Below are 20,089 nucleotides of genomic sequence, written 5' to 3' on the forward strand. Positions count from 1 at the left end.
GCCATCTGCAGATGGCAATCAATGGTGTTTGCCATGGGGTGGGGACACTGTATATCTTTACTCTCCAGGGTCTTACTTGGATACTTACCATACATTAATCCCATTGTGTTGAATGGAATATGTGTCCAGGAAGCACATAAGAAGCATTATAGACTAGAGCCTTAAATTGCTTTATTAAAAGGTGTAAATTACAGCCAAGTTAGTTATTTCAGTGCAGATACAATTTGGGGATAGAGACTCTTACTATTTAAAAAAAAACCAAAAAACATAAAAAGAGGTGGGGGGTCTGTTTTACACATAAGGTGGCTAGGCTGCACAGCATCTGAACAGATCATTATGACATCATAGAACCTTGATAGAATACAACTTGGGAGTTCCATGTAGGTCACCAGCCCTGTCCATAGCATGCAGACCCAAGCCTTAAAAGACTGGTCTCTGAGAGAAGAAACGCGGGATTTGGGAATGAACCTATATTTTTTCCATTTACCATAGCACTCATGTTCTAAACGACATTACAGTCTTTTATTGCAGACATCTACAAAGGTTAAGAGTATACACTGAAAATTCTAGTGCAGCCTTCCACAAACTAGGACATTCTAGATGTGCTATACTACAAATCCCATTATCCCCAGCTATCACATTGGGGAGGGTAAAAGTTGTAATCTAACCCAGCCGAAAGGTGCCAAGTTAGCAGAGCCTGTACTAGAATTAAAAAAAGAAGAAGAAGAAAGAAGAAAGAGTGTGTATTTGCATGTTTATTTCTTCCTACTGTACAATTAAGCTATAAATAACTTCTGGATAAAATGCCTAGGTGTCAATGAAACTTGTTAACCGATTACATTCGAGAAAATCCCATGTTCATGCTGCCTGGCACAGCTTCCCTATTCCATTGTCTTCTCCTGTTTCTTGCCTTCTTTTTTCTTTTTCTTGGGTTCTGTTGACACAAAAAGAACAAGGAAAGTGTTACAAGTGCATCAGAAACAAGGCTGGCTTTAAAGGATGGTAAAGCTGGGAATTTCTCTGTCTCCTAAAACCTCCAGGGATTCCATAAGCCTGTCAGTGCTATCTTGACACAGAGTGTCCAAGAAGATCCCACATAGCCTCAGAGAATTGTCAGTTGGCTTTCCCACCTCTTCCAGGCTAGGAAGGGAAGGGGGGGAACCCACTGAGAGGGCCCAAGGACCACTACAAATCAGGAGTGATTAGAGCCACATTCCAGTGAAAGAATAAAATGTACTTTCCAAACCTAGGGCATTGGAGGTACCGTAAGCTTTTTGACTTACTAAATTAAAATTGGTGCACTATTTCACTCTAGCACAGGGGTAGGCAATCTTTTTGAGCCGGGGGCCGGGTTGCTGTCCCTCAGACAACTGGGGGGCCGAAGCCAATAAATAAATAAATAAATAATTTTTTAAAAAAATTAAATATATAAATAAACCAGGACAAATGTAGGACAAAATTTTCAAAAAAATGGAGGACACGCGAAAAAATTTGCTGATTTTTTAAAAAATGTTAATATAAATGCATGTTTCTGAGGCTTCTATAGACAATTGCCCCCCAACGGCCCCGGCGGCAATCGGTGGCAGGACCGGGCTGGGGCCAGTCCCAAGGCCTCACCGAGCCGCATCCCGCCCGCGGGCCACAGGTTGCCTACCCCTGCGTCTAGCACATAAGAAAATAATACTTTTAGTACAGGCAAGTGTTAAAACATGGCTGGTCAGCCTGTAGTCCTCCAAATATATTTAGATGTCAGTTTACACCAGCTTCAACCCACCTGACCAATGATGATGAAGGATTCTGATGATGGGGGGAATGGTGGCTGTGGTCACCATTTTAGTTTCCTATAAATTAGGGTTGCCATAATTGTCCACTAAAACCTGGGACAAAATGTAGGACAAAATCTAGACCAAACTGTAGGACAACTGCAGGACAAAACTCAGCCCAAAATGTAGGACATTTAAGGTCCTCTTTCTTAAATGTCCTACATTTTGGGCTGAGTTTTGTCCTGCAGTTGTCCTACAGTTTGGTCTAGATTTTGTCCTACATTTTGTCCTGGGTTTTAGTGGACAATTATGGCAACCCTACCCAAAACGACTCACTTAAATGAGCAATTTGGATGAGAAGAGGTAATCACCAAAAAAACACAAGGTAGAACTTTAAAGAGCTCCAGTAAGGAAGGGCTGTTCAACAGTGGAACACACTCCCTCAGAGTGTAGTGAAGTCTCCCTCCTTGGAAGTCTTAAAACAGAGGATGGATGGCCATCTGTCGGGTATACTTTGATTGAGAGTTCCTGCATGGCAGGAGGTTGGACTGGATGGCCCTTGTGGTCTCCTCCAACTCTATGATTGTAAGTGTAACACATTTCTTCCTTTTCCTCTCTTCAAATTGTTGAGAAGATCACAAAATCATAGAATTGACAGCCCTTGAGGAATTCAAAAAGTATAATCATGTCACCCCTTAATCTTTTGTTCACCAAGTTGAACATGCCCAGTTCCTTCAACCTTTCCTATGTTTTGTTCTCCATACCTCTCATCATCCTTGTGGCCCTTCTCGAAACCTTCTCCAACTTGTCTATATCCTTCTTAAAATGAGATCTTCTGCTTTTGTGCCCTGCAAATGTGCTCCTTCAGGCATTGGTAGGGCATTTGAGCCCAGCACTAGAAGTACATGCTTGCACAAGTCACACTGCATAAATCACCCTGTTTCATCCATCTCTCCTGGTTAAAAGAAGGCAAATAACGGTTTGGTGCAAAAATGCAATGGGCAAACTCCTTGCTTATAATTCTGCTGCACCTTCAGCAGTGAAAGTGTCTGCATGGTGCCATCAGTAAGCAAGACCCAGCAGAATTACCAGGCACCTGAAGAGGCTGATTAAAAAGTGAAAAGCCAAGGTTGTGAATCATACAAGGTAGTCAGCTGAGCGGCTATTTGAGTTGAGTGGGTGTTTTGAACTCACATGAGCTTTCATTTTCTTCAAGTGTTTCCCACAGTGCACAATTTAGGAAGGTGAACAAACAAAGGCTTGGAATAGCTGGACACCTGCTGAGGATTTCCCACCAGCCCCAGAACTGCTGCTGCTTCTCCTTACTTGTTCACCTGCCCACTTAAGCAAATGAGTGACCAGTGGTTAGAGATTATGCTGCCTGAGGAGAAGACAGTTTCCATTCTATTCCGTGTGCAACTGGAGATTGAACTGGCAATCCAGTCTTATTTCAACATTGGCGGTGGAATTGTATCCTCCACCACACCTTGAGGCAACAAGTTAGTTTAAAGACCCAGGACGGTTTGGTAGGAAGGGAGAAAATATTCAAACATCTTTGGAAAATGATAAAAAATAAATAAATAGGGATTTTCAGATTTCAGGAAACAGTAAGTGTTGGACAGGAATAAGTAGAAGCAGTCCTAGCAGCAGAGTCACCATATTATCTCCCTGTGGACAGTGGTGCCCTCAGAATGAGAGCTCCTTCCATGTCCATAGATATTGAGAAGAAAATGCAGTAATGTTGGGTTTGTGCCTACTTTAGGAACATACCTTCCATCTATCCCAATTTGCAAGGACAGTCTTGATTTATCTCCAGTCATCTAACTTTTTCAACTGCTCTTAAAATGTCCCAGTTTCTCTCTCCTCTTCTCTCTCTTTGTCCTCAGTTTACTCCAGTTGCTTCAAACTGAGTTCAAAGGGCAAGAGTAGACTGTAGAATCAAAGGCTCATATGGAAGCCTGGAATTTATAGTTTCTTGTGGCATCAGACCTCTTGGGCAGAGAAATATCTCAGAAAACTACAAATCCCAGAATTCCATAGCATTGAGCCATGACAGTTCTGAAAACAATTTGTTCTGGGAATCAAACAATTTAGGAAAACAAAAGCAACTCTCTCCCCAGTGTACATTTGACAGCGTTTTCTAAGTAGGAAAATATTCCTTCTTAAAAGAAAAAACACATAGTGAAAAGAATCTGACGAGGTTTGAAAACAGTCAGGGTGTGTGTATGGGCAAGGAGGGGAGAAAACTCTGGTTAAGGCAAAATCTTTCCTATCTCAAGAGCCAGCTCTACTTGGCATGCAAGCTATTGTCTCAGGGACTAGCTTGGAGAGAAAGGAAGAAAAAGAAAAAGCGGGGGTAGAGAAACAATCCTGAAAATAGCAGGCAGCTCCTGAAGAAAGCAGGTCATGGCTCAGTGGAAAGCAAGAGAAAGGATTTTGTACATATATCTATAAACACAGAGACATCAATAAAACACCTCCCACCTTTCCTTTCTTATTTATTGGTGGAGTCTTTGGGGTTCTCAGAGAACATGATCCTACAGGTGAGGAGGTTCATTCTACTTGTGGTGCCTCATCTTTCTTCCCCTTCACCCCCCCCCCCACCCACCCTTCCACTGCTCAGAAGATGTCAGTGTTTACCCTTCAATTTAAGGACAGAGACTATTGAAGGGGGAAAGAAAAAAGAGCAACAACAGACAATGGTTGCTGAGAGCTATGAAGAAACAATATTGCAGAATGGTGGGTCCAAATTGGACATTTTAGGGACAAGGCATGTGCCTAGGAAATGCTTTTTAAAAACAACAAAACAACAAACATCTCTTGCCAACTCCTCTCCAGCCTCTCATCCAGCCGATGAGCTTGCATTCAAGTGGAAAGATTCCCAAATGAAGGTGGAAGATGTCAATGCTCTTGCCCCTGCTCCAGTGGCAGCTGTTGGTTTCATGCCACTAGGGCAGTGAATCTGCTCCACATTTTCCTCTGAACCTTAAATGAGGTTAAATCTGAGGTCACTGGTGGTAGTGTGGATTCAAGCAATTTTGGATTTCTTCTCATGAGGCTGAGAGTGTGTGTCATGCACAAGGTCCACCCAGTGGGTTTCCTTGGCTGATAGGGATTTAAACCAAATGTAAACAACTCAGAGACAGACAGACAAATGATCGACAGATATTCACTCAGTCACTCACTTTCTCCAGACTCCATAGAACTAACATGATATTTTTTATGATCCTTGACATGTTTCCCTATGGCTCATGGAATTATATGATAGAATTGTGTAATTTAAAAAACACTGTTATTGTATTTTATCTATGTATTTCATCTTCTTCTGTAAATCCACTTAGGAAGCCTTCCATATGCTCAGATTTTTAATTGATGGAGTCAAGCATCCACAGTTTGAAACTATTAAATAACAAAAATCTTAATGCATTCCAAAAATCAACCTTGATTCTGCCATTTGATATAAGGGATGCCATTTTACCATGCCATTGTATTTAATGGGACTTCAGCATCCGCAGACCTTGGTATTCACAGCGGTCCTGGAACCAAACCCCAGTGCATACCAATCACTCACTGTATATACTTCTGCCAAACAAAGAAATGAACACATTTTGATGTTAACAGCAAATTCAACAGACAATGGCAAAAACTGGGTGTAAATATCTATTTTCTCAATGTAAAAGAAATTGACTTCCTTCAACAAATGTGTTAGTGAACTGCAGAAAACATTGCCCCTCCAACACACACAGATACTTCATTAAATAGCAATATGGAATGCATCCTGGTCTCAACTTACAGATAAGTTAAAACAAGAAATCCAGCTCTGTTTTTATTATTCCACAAGTGAGAGACCTGTCTCTTAAAGTTTATGTGACATGCTTATACAGGGAAAAGAACAGAATGAAGGTGCTGGAAAGGGGAAAGAAACAAACAGAATGGGAAGTAGAAAGCAAGGGAAAAGAAAAGAAGAGAAAGAGAAAGAGAAAAGGTATAAGGAAGGTATAAAATAAGGAAAGAAATGATTTGCCCATTTGGAATACAAATGGGAATAACATTTGTTTATATATCTTTTTAAAAACTCAATAAGCATAACAGCTTCAGGCATTTTCACTGCTGAAAACTGGAGAAAACTAAAGTCGGAGCTGAGATGAAATTTCTCAGAAAACACTCCCCCCAGGAAATTTCTGAGATTTTAATTTTTCTCACCACCACCCTACCCTCCTCACAGACGAAGAAGACAACTTTGCAGAATTTCCCATGAATATTCACAATCATTGGGAGGGAGTCCCATATACTCCCTATTATAGCTTGAACTATCCAGAGCATTGTGGGGGGCATAAAATGGCATCCAGGAATTGGCAGCACACTTACGTTGGCTGCCTCTTACATGGCAATCAAAATAGCAAGGAAAACAAAGACATTGTGCTACTGCCACTGTTCATAACAAGCTCCCCTGCCTTGAGAAACTGTTGGAAAACTCCTCCTCCAATGGATAAATTTGGTTCCCCACTTTTCTCTACTTACAGATAGGGTAGTAAACTTTGAGGAACCATTTCTTTGCAAGTCTAAAATAGGCCACTGAATAAATAAACACTGAAAGACAAACTAGCTGAAGAGCTTCCCTGCATTGCCAGTCAGGGTTGTCAGTTTCAGGGATTTTCCAGGTTCTGAAGCTTCCAAGTCAGGCCTTGAGACTTAGGTTGCATCTACACTGTAGAAATACTGCAGCTTGACACCACTTTAAGTACTATAGCACCATCCTATGGAATCCTGGGAACTGTAGTTTTGCATGGTCTTTTAGCCTTCTTTGGCAAAGAGTGCTGGTGACACACGAAACTACAAATCCCAGGATGGCAGTTAAAGTGATGTCATGGCAGTTAAAGTCGTGTCAAACGGCATTATTTTTACAGTGTTGACGCACCATTAGAGAAAGCCCCAGTGATGTCACTAAGTGTTATGCATTAAGCATAAAGCACCATTGCTCATAACTTGTCATTCAAATACACACACACATATTTTCTTGTTTGTACAATGGGGTTTAATCTATCCTCCTTGCTACTGGCCAGAACATGATGCAGAGAAGAGCAGAGCGGAACATGGTTTCTTGAGTGTTGAAAAACTATGGTAAGCAGAATCTTGGACTGTTGAGAATATTTACAGTTCTGTACTTATCCTCTCCCAAATTCAAACAGGGTTGGTTTGCACAGAAAAAAAAAATCTACACAAAAAGAGTATTTCCTGCATAGGAAATATTATAACAGGTGAGTTGTTCTGCACAAAAATCCACATGTAGTTGTTTTACATAGAAAAACAGCAATTTCTGCACAGGAAATAATACTTCTATGTAGATTTATTATTCTCTGCACATAAAATGCTGTTTTCACCTCAAAAGCCAAAAGCAAAATTTGTACAAAATATGTCAATTAGCTTCTATGTAATACGGCGGTCCCTTAATATCTACTAGGTTTTGGTTACAGGCTCCCCAACCCCACCCATGGATACCAAAATCAGTGAATCCTCAAGTTTCATTAAATATAGAAAATGGAGACCCTTATATAAAACCAGGGTTTGCTTTCTAGAGTTTATATTTTTAAAAAATATTTTCAAGCCATGGATGGTTGACTCCATGGATAAAGAATCTGTGGATACAGAGGGCTGACTGTATGTAGATTTAGCCTACTTGTAAATATATTTGCACATGGGTTGTTGGGGTTTTTGTTGTTGTTGTTGTTTTAAGCCATGAACCGAATTGAAACATTTTGGCAAATGCAAAATCTGGTGGGAGACTAAGTTCTGATCCACAAATTAGTCTTAGAGATGTGAATCTAACCAGCTCATATTGAAATGTGCGACAATCAGATTCCTCAAGCATGCCTTCTCCAATTTTTGATGGAAGAATTACTTATCACTGTTCATTTGTGTGTATGTAAATGTGTGTGTGTGAAAGAGATTGCTTTTTTATGCAGCTGTTTGCCCATATAATGTGAGAAAATCCCTAATTCCTGGGTCTTAATTGCATCCTATTTCTCTGCCTTCTGAATTGCTAATGAATATGTTACCTTCTTGTGCACGCTTCTAATAAACTAGATTAAAGACTGAGGTGCACAGTCATCACAGAAGAAGATAATAGGAACAGATACTGCAGATGGTGGGAGATCTTGCATCTTAAAAGCCCTACCATTTTCTGATTATGATAAAGCCTTTAATAGGACCAATAAAAGTTTTAAACTTCAAGGTGTCATATCTAAACTTATTTGCACATTACCAAAACCTTAATCTGGAATGCTTTTAAAAGAGAGACTGAAAGATTAGGAACAATTTTCCTTAATGATGACAAATCAAAACAATGCCTATTTATTTATTATGCAGATGAAATACTATATTTAACATGAATGTCTGAAACAGAGAATACTGAGCTATATGCAGTCTTTGGTTACCAATCGTCCATTTCTTCCTGTGTTCTATACTACACTGCACTTGCTTGTGTCCACAACAAGTTTTTCTTAAGAGTTGTGGTACCTGAGGAAAGGCTTCAATATGGTGTGTCCTGTTAAGTGGGAAGCAGGAAATTGTTAAATATTTGGTTGTTGAGCAGAAATCTTTGTTTTCAATTAAAATCATATTGCCTGTTTAACTAGAATCCTGTGCATAAATTATATTTTTCACTGTTAATTGCCATCATGTCAGCTTTGACTTATGGCAACCTTATGGATGTGTAACCTGCAAGATCTGTGGTCATCATCTGCCCTGTCAAGGCCCTACAAACTCAGGGCTGTGATTTCCTTGAGGTTATAATGCGGCTGCCCGACTGCGCAGGCCGGCTGCTTTGCCACCGGGAGCCGGCATGGCTCCTTGGCCCCAATTTCTGGGCTGGGGCTGCCCTCCGCCCTGATTGGTGGCGCTGGGTGGAAGGACCCGACCCTTCCGCCCGCACTGCTCTAATAGGGGCAGAGGAAGCCTCTATGGTGAGGCTTCAGTTCTCCAGGGCAGCTCATTGGTTGGGCTGTCCTGGAGGAGGAGCCTCACCATCAGGCGAGTAGGCGGGGCCTTGGCCTATAAAAAGGCCATGGGGCCAGGCCCCGCAGCCATTTGCCGCTCAGCTCTCCCACCCACCCTCTGCTAGGGTGCTGGGGTTTTTGTCACAACTTGGGGAAGCAGCATAGGCCAGGATCTGGTTGGTTTGGATACCAGGGCTATGGAGCACTGGTTTGGGAGTCAATAGGGACCCGGGGGCGAGCTGGGCATGTGTTGTGGCCATTGCGGGGGCCACAACATGGTTAAGCCACCCGGTGACTAGGGGCTTTGAGAACAAGAGAGCGCCTGGTGTGATGGTGGCCAGTAGGCGTTCCTTAGCCCCTAGGTCATCCCAACGCCTGGCGGTCACCAGGTACGCTGCTTATCGATTAACCATGGGGTTAGTCGATGCTTCAGATCCTGACCTTATGCTTTGTGCCAACCCTTCTGTTCTGGTTTGCTATTGCTAATAAAGTTGTGGCCTTTCATCCAGCTTGGTTTCATGTGGTTTTTAGCACCGGCCTCTCAGGCAATATATCCCGCATGTTGTAATGGAGAGTAGGAGGGAAGCAGTTTAGCTTCAGCCTCAGTCTCATATTCTGTCACCTTCAGTATCTTTTGAAGAAGAATACCAATTTTCTTTTTGAAAATATATGTCTCTGCAGGGGTTGGCATCACAGATTAGTAAGGAGTTAATTGATGAGATTATGGCCAGGGTCTTAATAGTAAATCAGGATGGGAAGCTGACCTTGGAGCACAACTTTCAGTTATGAATTGGTTTAAAATTTGGACATCATTTCCATAGAAATATTTTCTGACTAAACTTAAAGAATATACCCTCAAATTGATCAACAAGTAGTATACCTGTTCAACTGGTGCACATTACCAAAACCACATCTCCTAATTGTTGGATGGCTGCAGCTCTAAAAGCACATATCTCCATATGTGTCTATTCTGCCCTGTCATTGCTCAATTCTGTGTGAAGTTTTGAAAACTATCAGTTCTATAACAAATAAAATAATCAACTTTTGCCCTATTCTACAGTAGTTTTTGAAATATGATTCACAACATAAGCAGCTGAATTAAAAGGACTTTATTTGCTTTTTCCTTATAGGCACAAGACTGGAAATTGTTACCAATTGGAAGACAGCTAATTTCTTCACTGGAAGATGATAGGAAAGTTCTGGGACACATGGTTAATGGAAAAGCTCACATGCAATATGAAGATGGCAAAAGGAGACATTGTACAAGACCCCTTTGAAGAAAAATGGCTTCCTTTCACTGACATCAGCAATGCAATGCATTACCAATATCCCATTCAGGATCTTGACCAAGGCTTTCTCAAGTGAACAAGGTATCTCTGAATATGTACAGTTGAGTAGATTTGTTAATGTTTGTAGAATTAAATTAAACTTTTAATGAAAAGAAGAAGATGAATGATATACTCCTGGGGGCTCTCTATCTGACTTAGAAACATGCTCTCCTGGGATTCAAAATCACAGAGAACCTCCATGGCTAGAGAAGACTCATCAGTGAGGAGGCTTCTCTTCTCAGTTTGTGGAAGGTATCAAAGCTAAAGAAAGGAACACAGGGTAATTGCTGAGGAGAGGGGTGATTGAGAGAAGGCCTCAATTGTGTGACATTAAACTTTTCAGAAGAAATTTGGGTAACTACCTGTCTATGGTACATGTACAATTCTTTGACTAATTCTAGTCTACCCACCTTTAAAAGCATACTTTATTGTTGTTCTAGGAAAAGTGCAGAAAAAGGGGACCAGAGGACTGGAGCTGCTCTCCTATGATGAAAGGTGAAAATGTATGGAGCTGTGTAATCTAGAAAGAATAGTCAGAATCTTGTTAAGCAATTGCAAATACACAATTTACAATTATGCATTCACACCTGCTACATATTCACAATTTCTATGCAGCCCTAGTTTAGGGACTATGGGCCCAGATAGACAGGCCAAAATCAAGCTACTTAAGAGGTCAGAAGCTGCACCAAAGCTGCGCTTCATTTCTTAGGCCTCTTAGTATGCATGCATCATTTAAACCTCATACCTCCAAAGTGACCCGAAGCAGCTTGATTTTGGCCTGTCTGTTTGGGCCTTAAGTAGGGACTGTGAAACCCCACTAAACCCCACTTATCAGTAAGCAGTCACTGAAAGTGACAGGGGTCTGTTTCCCTGCTGATCAGGAAATGGCTACATTACATTTCCACCCCATCCCTCATGTGAACAATCTCCAGCATGAGGGGAATTTGCAACAGGGATTCTTTTTCTTCCTGTTGTGCTTGAGATAGCTAACAGGAGGGGATGAGAATGTCAGGCAACTCCTTCTTGATTGACAGGGGAACAGACCTGTCAAATCACAGCAGCTGCTTACAGTTGAGTTGTTGTTTTTTTCCCCCGTGGGAGAAAGTCACACCAGAATTCACTATGTAGCGGCATCATTATGATGCAACATAGTGCACAATGGCAGCATAAGATTCCAGTGAAGGTGAGTAAGTGGAGATATGATAGAGGTGTATAAAATTACCATATTTTCTGGCGTTTAAAACGACTGGGCATATAAGATGACCCCCCAACTTTTTCAGTTAAAATATAGAATTTGGGATATACTCGCCATATAAGATTACCCCTCTTCCAATGCATACCAAATAAAAATTAAAATGTTTAAACTTCCACCTTCTGGGGGGGGGGGCCTAGCACCTACATGCACCAACTCCCCAGGCCTCTACTGAGGCCTGCAAAGCCTGCCTCACATGCAGGCAGAGCCCTGGCCTATTATGGGCTGGGTTTAGGGGGACTGGCACCCACACACACAGGCTTCAAGGGGCCTCCGGAGGCCTGTGAAGCCAACAGTTTGCCGTGTGTGCGCACACAGGCTTCAAGGGGCCTCCAGAGGCCTGTGAAGCTGACAGCCAGCTGTGCACGCATGCATGGGCTTCAAGAAGCCTCCAGAGGCCTGTGAAGCCAGCAGCAGGCCGTGCGCATGCGCACGGGCTTCAAGGGGCCACTGGAGGCCTAGAAGGCAGGAAGAGGCTGGGGGAGGACGCACTGGGCCATGGAACAGGCCAGGTGAGGACGCCGAGCCATGGGGCTCTCTTGTGGCCTCTGTGGCTGGGGCTTAACCCAGTGTATAACACGACCCCTGACTTTTGACGCAATTTTAGAGGGTTAAAAAGTCATCTTATATGCCAGAAAATGGTATATGTAGTGTGTGGAAAGTGGATAGGGAGATTTACTACCCCACTTATAATCTTAAGAACCCGGGATCATTAACTGAAGCTGAATAGTGGAAGATTCAAGGTAGATAAAGGAAGTTGTGTTTCAAACAGCACGTAGAAGTCACTGGCCCAAGATGTAGTGATGGCTACCAACTTGGATAGCTTTTGCACTATATGTATTCATTCACTCATTCACCAAATATTTGTTGTAACTTGCTTTTCTTTTTGAGTTCTATAACACATGACAGTTAATAAAACATCCATAACATCCTTTAGATAGTTGAAACTTTATATTTTAAAAAAACAAAAGCAGTGGTGATAAGACTTTCTAGGGTTCTTCTACAAACAGAAAGACAATGGAAAGCAATGTTCTTGGCAATAGAGCCCTGAAGTGTTCTTCCTGCAGGTGAAGGAGCCAAACAGTTGTAAACAAATGGACTGGGACACATTCCAAAAAGGGGAATATGTTTCTGGTTTGAAGTTCATCCACAAATGAGGGAGCTGATTGGTAATGCAGGTAGAATGTGCCATCCTTGTCTGCACATCCTTGTTTGTGCATGCTGGCTAGAAAGGTCATGAAGAGGAAAGAGAAAGAACTATTTGTCAAGTTTAGGTGTCTGAAATAGGAATGATGCTCAGTGATCTGCTTAGTGAAACATTCTGAGTTGAATATCTGTAGCGTTCACAGAAGTGATTGTAAGCATGTTCGTGAAACTAGCCATAAATTAATAGGATGCAATTCTAAATGTTGGCTAGAGCAAAAACATTTTCAAGATATGTGAAGGATTCTGGTTTGTTTTGAAAATATCTCTGTTGTAGCTGCCACAGTCATCATGTGATGAAGCCACTGTGCACTGCCAATACTTGAGAATGATACATGGCTTCATTGATTGCTATGGGGTATCTCTAGACTTTACTAGTCTATCCCATTGCATGCACCAATTGTATCCACTGGGGCTGGTAAGCAATAAAAAGCAAACCAGAAGTTTAATCAAGCCAGAAGATGGTCTCCTAGGGCAACGTAGGAATGTTCCAAAACCACATGAAGCCGCCAGCTCATATGCTCCACACTGGTCATGTACAAAGAGGACTGTTTGTTGTCTTTGCGAATGCTCAGCATAGACTGGAAAATTCAATCTTATTCCTGCAATTCCATGTGGGAGTTTGGGATAAGCAGAATGTTCAGTAAAAGTTATTGGAGAACTACTTGATGTGGCTCCTTTTTTATTAGGTTGAAGCGAATGACTGTGGATAATTCAATGGACCAAAGGTTCCCCACTCCTATTGATGCACATTACATAAGCTCTTTTATATAAATGGCTATACAGCTGAATAACTGCTATACATGAAAAGTACAGTCCTGTCACTTTTGGAACATGGTCACTATTCAAAAAAGGCAATTTCAAGAGCTGGGACCAAGAAAGAAAAATCTCTGCAAATAATCAATATGTGCACTTTTCTCCCTGTGACTGTTTACCTGAATTTGAGATCAGACATTTGTAGTCTCTATTTTTAAACAAGCATCTGTGTTTAGATGTGGGCTGTTTTATATTTGGGAGTTTTGTAGTTGGTGTTGATTGGCACACTATGGTATCTTACAGAAAGAGACTTGACAGCAAACAGCAGCATCTGGTGATAGAACATAGCACTGCAGAGCACACCATTAACTTTCCTCACACACAAGGGAGAAACTAACTGCCGGGGGGGGGGGGGGGAACCTAGCTGCTCTTTTCCACATGATCTATGGGGGGGGGACCCTCTGAAGCCCCATAGTATCAGAGGAATACATTAACTAGCAACAGTAAAGAGAGAGGAAGAGCCACGAAGCAGGCACCCTTTCATTCCTATGGAATCCTGAGATATGTACTATAGGGAAGAGTTTTTAGAATTCTCAGCCAGAGAGTTCTAGTGCTTCACCAAACTACAAATCCAAGAAATCCATAGGATGTAGCCAGGGTAGTTAAAGTGGAATCATAGTGCTTAGGTCACAAGAATCTACCTGAGGACAAATACTGAGGCAAACATGCCAAAGATAAGCACATGGGCTAGACACTACCACATGTGCATGTGGGTGCTCCCTTTAGCCATCATAAGGGGCAGAAATGACACCTTAAACCACTCTAATCATTATTCCTACAAGCAAGGGTGTCACTAGGAGACATGGGGGTATGGGCCACACCAAGTGATACTACTGCTCCCCAAATACCTGCCTTTTGGCAGAAATGGGCTGTGGCATTTGCCTGTGTCCCTTTAAAACACTCAAAAGATGATGTGAGGCTTAATGGGAGGAGAAAGGAGAGGCCCTAGACTTTTTAAAAAAATAATAATAATAATTTTAAAAAATTATTTAAAAAAATATTTTTAAAAATTCTGTAAAAACATCACATCTTACCAAATTTTCACTTTAACCCAATGAAATCATGTACACATAAATATATTTAGGCTGTGTATATGATATTGTAATTTAAAGGTATAATTTTAACTTTGCTAGTTGTTTATGTCACAACTATTACCATTACATTCAGTGATACATGAGAATTATGGTTTATGAGTAACATTAGTATTAAAAAAACAGTACTAAGGATTCTGCATGGTGTAGCCTACAAGGAGATTGTCTGTAGGGGCACACCTATTCCTGTGAATTGTTTTAATGCCACAAGTAGACGCCCACATACCTTCACATCCAAGGGATCTTCTGGGACCAGTGAAATAAATTTCAGATGGTGTTAATTAATTTAACCACAGTGGTGACTTTCTCATTTTGCAGCAAGATAGATGCTTTCCAATGCCTGACTGCCTCTAATAGATTCAAAACCACAACTTGCTGACTCTTTAGAACACCCTCTCTTACATAATTTAGCAAACAGTCTGGGCAATTACGTGTATGATTCTGAAGCATTCAACATATCTTCCTAATTACTATATTGTCCTTTAAAAAATATTTTCCACTACATCTGCCTAAAATCTTCCTGTGTTGCATAATAATTTCAACAAATCCACAAATCTGCAGAACTGTCATTGCTCAGGCCTTGTATACAAGACATCATGATATTCAAGACCTTGAAACTCATTTTCTGCCCTTCCTTATTGTATACTCTCAGCTGTCTGTTGAGCCACTCAGGTTTTGCATGATATAAGAGCCGGTGTAGTGCATGCCTATCATAAAGCATTCATCATTTATCCTGGATTTCAAATTGTGCTCCAGGGAATCCAGGAGATTCTTAGAACACCACCAAACTTCTTAGGAAGATTAATAATACTGAACAAGCTTTGCCAAAAAAAAAACCTGCTAGTCCATTGCTACTGATGATCTCCTAAAATGTGTACCTATCAAGGTAGGACAGCAGCCTAAGGTAGGTTAGGATCCAGGAAACAAACAGAAATCAGAACCAAAGATCAAGTGGCTCAGAACTCAAAGACAAACCTGGAGGAAATTCTGAGGAGACGTATGGGTATAAAAGCTGTACAATGAAGAAAGCTGAGAGGAAGAAAATCAACTCATCTGAAATGTGGTCCTTGGAAAGACTTTTGCAGATATCATGGACTGCTAAGAAGACAAATAAATGGATGTATGAGCAAACCAAACTTGAACACTCACTAGAAGTGAAGATGACTAAAGTGTGTCTGTTGTACTTTGGACATATCATAAGACAATGGGCATCACTAGACAGGATGATAGTGCTTGGTAAAGTAGAAAGCAATAGGAAAAGAAGGAGACTGCATGGCAGGGAGTTAAATTCAATCAAAGTAGTCACAGTCCTGAGTTTGCAAGACCTCAGGAGGGCAGTTGATGACCTTGGAGGTCTCTCATTCGTGTTGTTGCTGCTGTTGTGTGCCTTTAAGTTGTCTCTCATTTATGGTGAGCCTTGGACAAAGCTATCATGGAGTTTTCCTTCCAAGGTTTGTTCAGAGCTTTCCATTGCCCTCCTCAGAGCCTGAGAAAGTGTGACTTGCCCACGGTCACCCATACAGTTTCTATGGCTGAGCAGGGATTCGAAGCATGGTTTCCAGAGTCATCATCCAACACTCAAACCAGTACACCATGCTGGCTTTCCTCATTCATAGGGTTGCAATAAGCCAAAGTCAACTTCGTGGCAAATAGCACAGTGAAAAGCAAGCCAGAAATCAGGACTGAGGAGAATCATTAATACAGAAAAGAATTCAGGAAGACTTTGTTACTCAAATAAGGTGCAGCTGGAAAAATCAGTCCCTATATTCCTTTTTTTTTCTAGAAGAATACATCAGTGAATGCACTGATTAGGTAAAAGAATGCATCAATGAATGCATTGACTAGGTAGATGGAGCCAATTTATGGCCAGAATGGCAATTATGTGCCTCTGTAGAGGCTGATTTATTGCAGTGCCAAGCACTCTTTGCCATTAAGAATGTTGACTAGAAGTCCTGAGTTGTAGTCCTGTAACATCTGGAGGGACACATGATTCCCACTGCTGATCTACACCAGAGGCTACTCCACTGGGAAGCAATCATTTGTAGTTCTGGAGGTAACCACATGTCCACTAATCACAGCTGTGATTTACATACCTTACAACATATTGCTGGGTATATTCTTCTTTCTGTTCACATGGTTCCACGGTGATTTGATTTTTTTTTTTTTTTACTATGCACAGGAGCGTTTGCATACACAAACATGCACAGTGCAAATAGTAGACCCATCTAAGGATGATTTTGAAGCAGCAGGACAGAAGCTCCATTCAAGTGAAAGAACAGGGATGGAGAACACAGCATAGGTGATTTACCACATTTCAAAGAAAGGGGAGTTATGCTCATCTACCATCTTAATGGGAGGAAAGCATGTAAGACTGTAACATTCAAAATTAAAAATTGTATGACAACACCACTGGGTATGGAATATCTTCCCAGAAGGTAGAAAAATTGGTATAGAAAGCTCCCACCTCCTCCTATTTCCATCTAATCTTTGTCTCATTATCCAAAGCAAGCAATCCGAAAGAAATGCTTGGCATTTGCTTAGGCTCTTCTGCTTTTCAGGTAACAGCAGCAACTCTCAGCCCTAAGTAAGCAGCTGAGCATTGTATTTTTGTAAAGAACAAGAGATGCCTTGTTTCAGGCACAGCGGTATACCTCCCAGTCCCATCTCCCGCTATCAGTGTCTCTGTGCACACAGCACCTGCTACATCTGCAGAGTTCATTAGAATCCTCCATTAATTAGAACACAGAAACAGACACAAAACACATATTTTTCTTGGACTGACACAGGCTTGCCTGTGGTGGAGCAAGTCTCTCCTTGTGTGCCAGGACTTTGTATTGCAAATTATTATTTAGATGAAGCACAAGCATGCCTAAGTGCCCAATGTTCTCATTTCGCCTCTCTTGCCACCTGTCATATCACACTGGAAGATAGTTTGATCAGTACTCCCTGGCTTTTTACTTTTATTTTGAATACACTGCCTGCCATGAAAAATAAGGGCTATAGTTACATATCCGTTACCACCACCACCCTGCAAAAAAGATGGTTTATACATGAAAACAGTTCCTGTATATTTGGAGTCCTCCTAATCCATATGCATCCAATTAGGAAGGTACCCCACCCACTTCACTTGTTCTTTTATGGGTTGGGGAAAGATTGTGCCATCACTGCTACTGTTTCCCTCACCACACACACACATAGACAAAGCTTCTTGGAAATCCTGAATATTAAATTGCCATTCAGTCTAAAAAGCTTACACAACTAGAACCACTGGAATTGAAAGTGGGGTCACGGCCATTGGCTCTATTTCTGAAGTCATATCTCTGTTGGCTCCATCATGATCCATACACAAAGGGGGAGCACATCTTTTGAAGGCAGCACCTGGAAATGTTACTTCTTTGGACTACAACTCCCTAGAATCCTCCAACCAGCATAAGCCTGGATGTGAATTTCTTCATATTTGGGATGGAAATAAAAATGAGAGAAACTGAATGGCTGGATTTGTCCATTAAACCCCAAGAGTCAATACTAGAAAGACAGGTTTGAATCTCTCTGATATGTAATAACATTAATGCTAAAGCAAGGTCACCACCTCTTTATTTTCTGGCATGCTCCTCCTGGTCTTTAACACATTCATGGCAGGTAGTACAATATGATCTTCTAGAGCTATAGCCAATGAATTTCCTCACCTTCCTAATGGAGGAGAATTCACTTTTAGTTTGTTTCTAATACTCAAATGGGGATTTTTGTTCAAATAGAACAAAAAGGGGGCAGAACAATGTTTGAAAGCAGAGTAGTCCCTTCTAAATATCCCTTGCTTATTCACAGAGGGCAAAGAGGCACCATCATGTTAGCAGGGTTATCCACAACTTATACACATTCACTGTGAGCAGGTCTGACACAAGATATTTTGGTGCCTGAGATGCAGTAGCAATACTGCTTAAGGACTGATAACTTATTTTGGTGTGTAAGACAAAAATTTCTTGAATATCTCTCCTTTTTGACAGAAAAATAATGCACCAACATGAAACACCTTGTGGAAGTAACAGCTATCCTGTTGTGGTATCTTGAACCAGATGCATTAGGAGACAATCTCCCTCTGCCTCATGACAGGACTGGTTCTCATAGAAAGGCCTGAAAAGGCCACGTAGCTCAGAGTCTCACTTTTCCAATATATGTGATCATATAAAACAGGGGTAAGCTTTAGAGGTAAGTGGTATGGGGATGAGGAGATTTGGCGCATCCCCAAAGAACTTTGGAGTTGTGATAGAATCAGAATCATAGAGTTGGAAGAGACCACAAGGACCATCCAGTCCAGCCCCCTGTCATGCATGAACACAGGATGAAAGCCCTCCAGATACATGACTATCCAGCTTCTGTTTAAAACCTCCGAAGAAGAATACTCTACCACACTCCAAGGCAGCATATTCCATTGTCAAATAGCTCTCATTATCAAGAAGTTCTTCCTATGTTTAGGTGCAATCTCTTCTCCTATAGTCTGAATCTATTGCACTGTGTCCTTGTCTTTGGAACAGCAAAAAATAAACTTCCTCCTTCTTCCATATGACATATTTTAAAAATATTTAAATATGGCTATCATGTCACCTCTTAACTTTGTCTTCCCTGGGCTAAACATACCCAGCTCCCTAAGCTGCTCCTCATAGCCATGATTTCTAGACCTTTTGCCACTTTGGTAGCCCTCTTCTGGACATGTTCAGATATGACAGATCTAAAGATGAACAGAATATGTCTGAAGGGTTTTCAACATGCCTGTTTCACATTATCCCACTTTGCAGTTCTGAATTTGTGCCACATAACTTTTTTATGGTTATTACTACATGGCACCAAAAATTACATGGCACTGTACTGTAAAATAGTAAAAAGGTGGTCCTCTGCCTGGAGGTTCAGAATCTAAAATCAATTACAGACTTTTTTAAAAAGATAAGATAAGGGAATAGATACGAAATAAGACTTTAAAAGAGGCAGTTGTCAAATTAATGGAGGATAAAGCTATCCACAGCAGGAATGTGGAGAACATTTATTACATCTGCATTTTAGTGAAAACTTTGATACATACTGACACTTATGAGTTGAGTAAATAAAATAGTACTCCTGTGCCATAATCTGCACTTGTCAGAATTTTACAAATCCCAAAATATTCACTAAAATTTGCTTATTTTTTAAAAAAGAATGCACAAAAATTGCATGAAGAAGAAATTAATATACATGGTAGATTTTAATAAAGTCGCCCATTTTACAACCCAACTTTCTGTATCTGGTTCCCGAGTTGGACAGCAATTAAAAGAGAAGGAAACAAACAATGGGAATAAGAGAATGAGTTCTGAACCAAAAAAGACTGGAACAGCTTGTGAATTTGTGGCAGAAACTACAGTGCTGAATAAATAGATTTTTAATTTAAAAGAAGAGAACAGTAAGGACAGATAACATCCTTCATATTATAAGATCTTTCTAAATATAACTCAATTATATTTAGAATACAGAATTATCAGAGCATTTGTCATTCTGAAATATTAAAAGAAACAGCATATCTTTCTCCAGGTTTCTTCAGTGGGCTTCTCTTCTTGACAAAATGAATCAGTATTATTTTCTCTCAGGGTCAGGGACCTTTTCTTGCCTGGAAATA

At 40.9% G+C, this 20,089-nt stretch overlaps 1 protein-coding gene across 1 annotated transcript in view; it reads right to left on the reverse strand.

Annotated features, from left to right (window-relative positions):
• Positions 1-303: 303 nt before the first annotated feature.
• The window catches only part of PTN (pleiotrophin), a 134,755-nt gene continuing 114,969 nt past the window's right edge, over positions 304-20,089 (reverse strand). The window contains exon 5 of the mRNA XM_089527870.1: positions 304-934. Coding sequence (XP_089383996.1) covers positions 882-934 — 53 coding nt within the window. The 3' untranslated portion in view covers positions 304-881. The remainder of the gene's footprint in view (positions 935-20,089) is intronic.

Source organism: Sceloporus occidentalis, unplaced genomic scaffold (genome assembly GCF_023333645.1).
Source record: "Sceloporus occidentalis isolate IW3139 unplaced genomic scaffold, rSceOcc1.0.p SCAF_5, whole genome shotgun sequence".
Taxonomy (NCBI): Eukaryota; Metazoa; Chordata; class Lepidosauria; order Squamata; family Phrynosomatidae; genus Sceloporus; species Sceloporus occidentalis.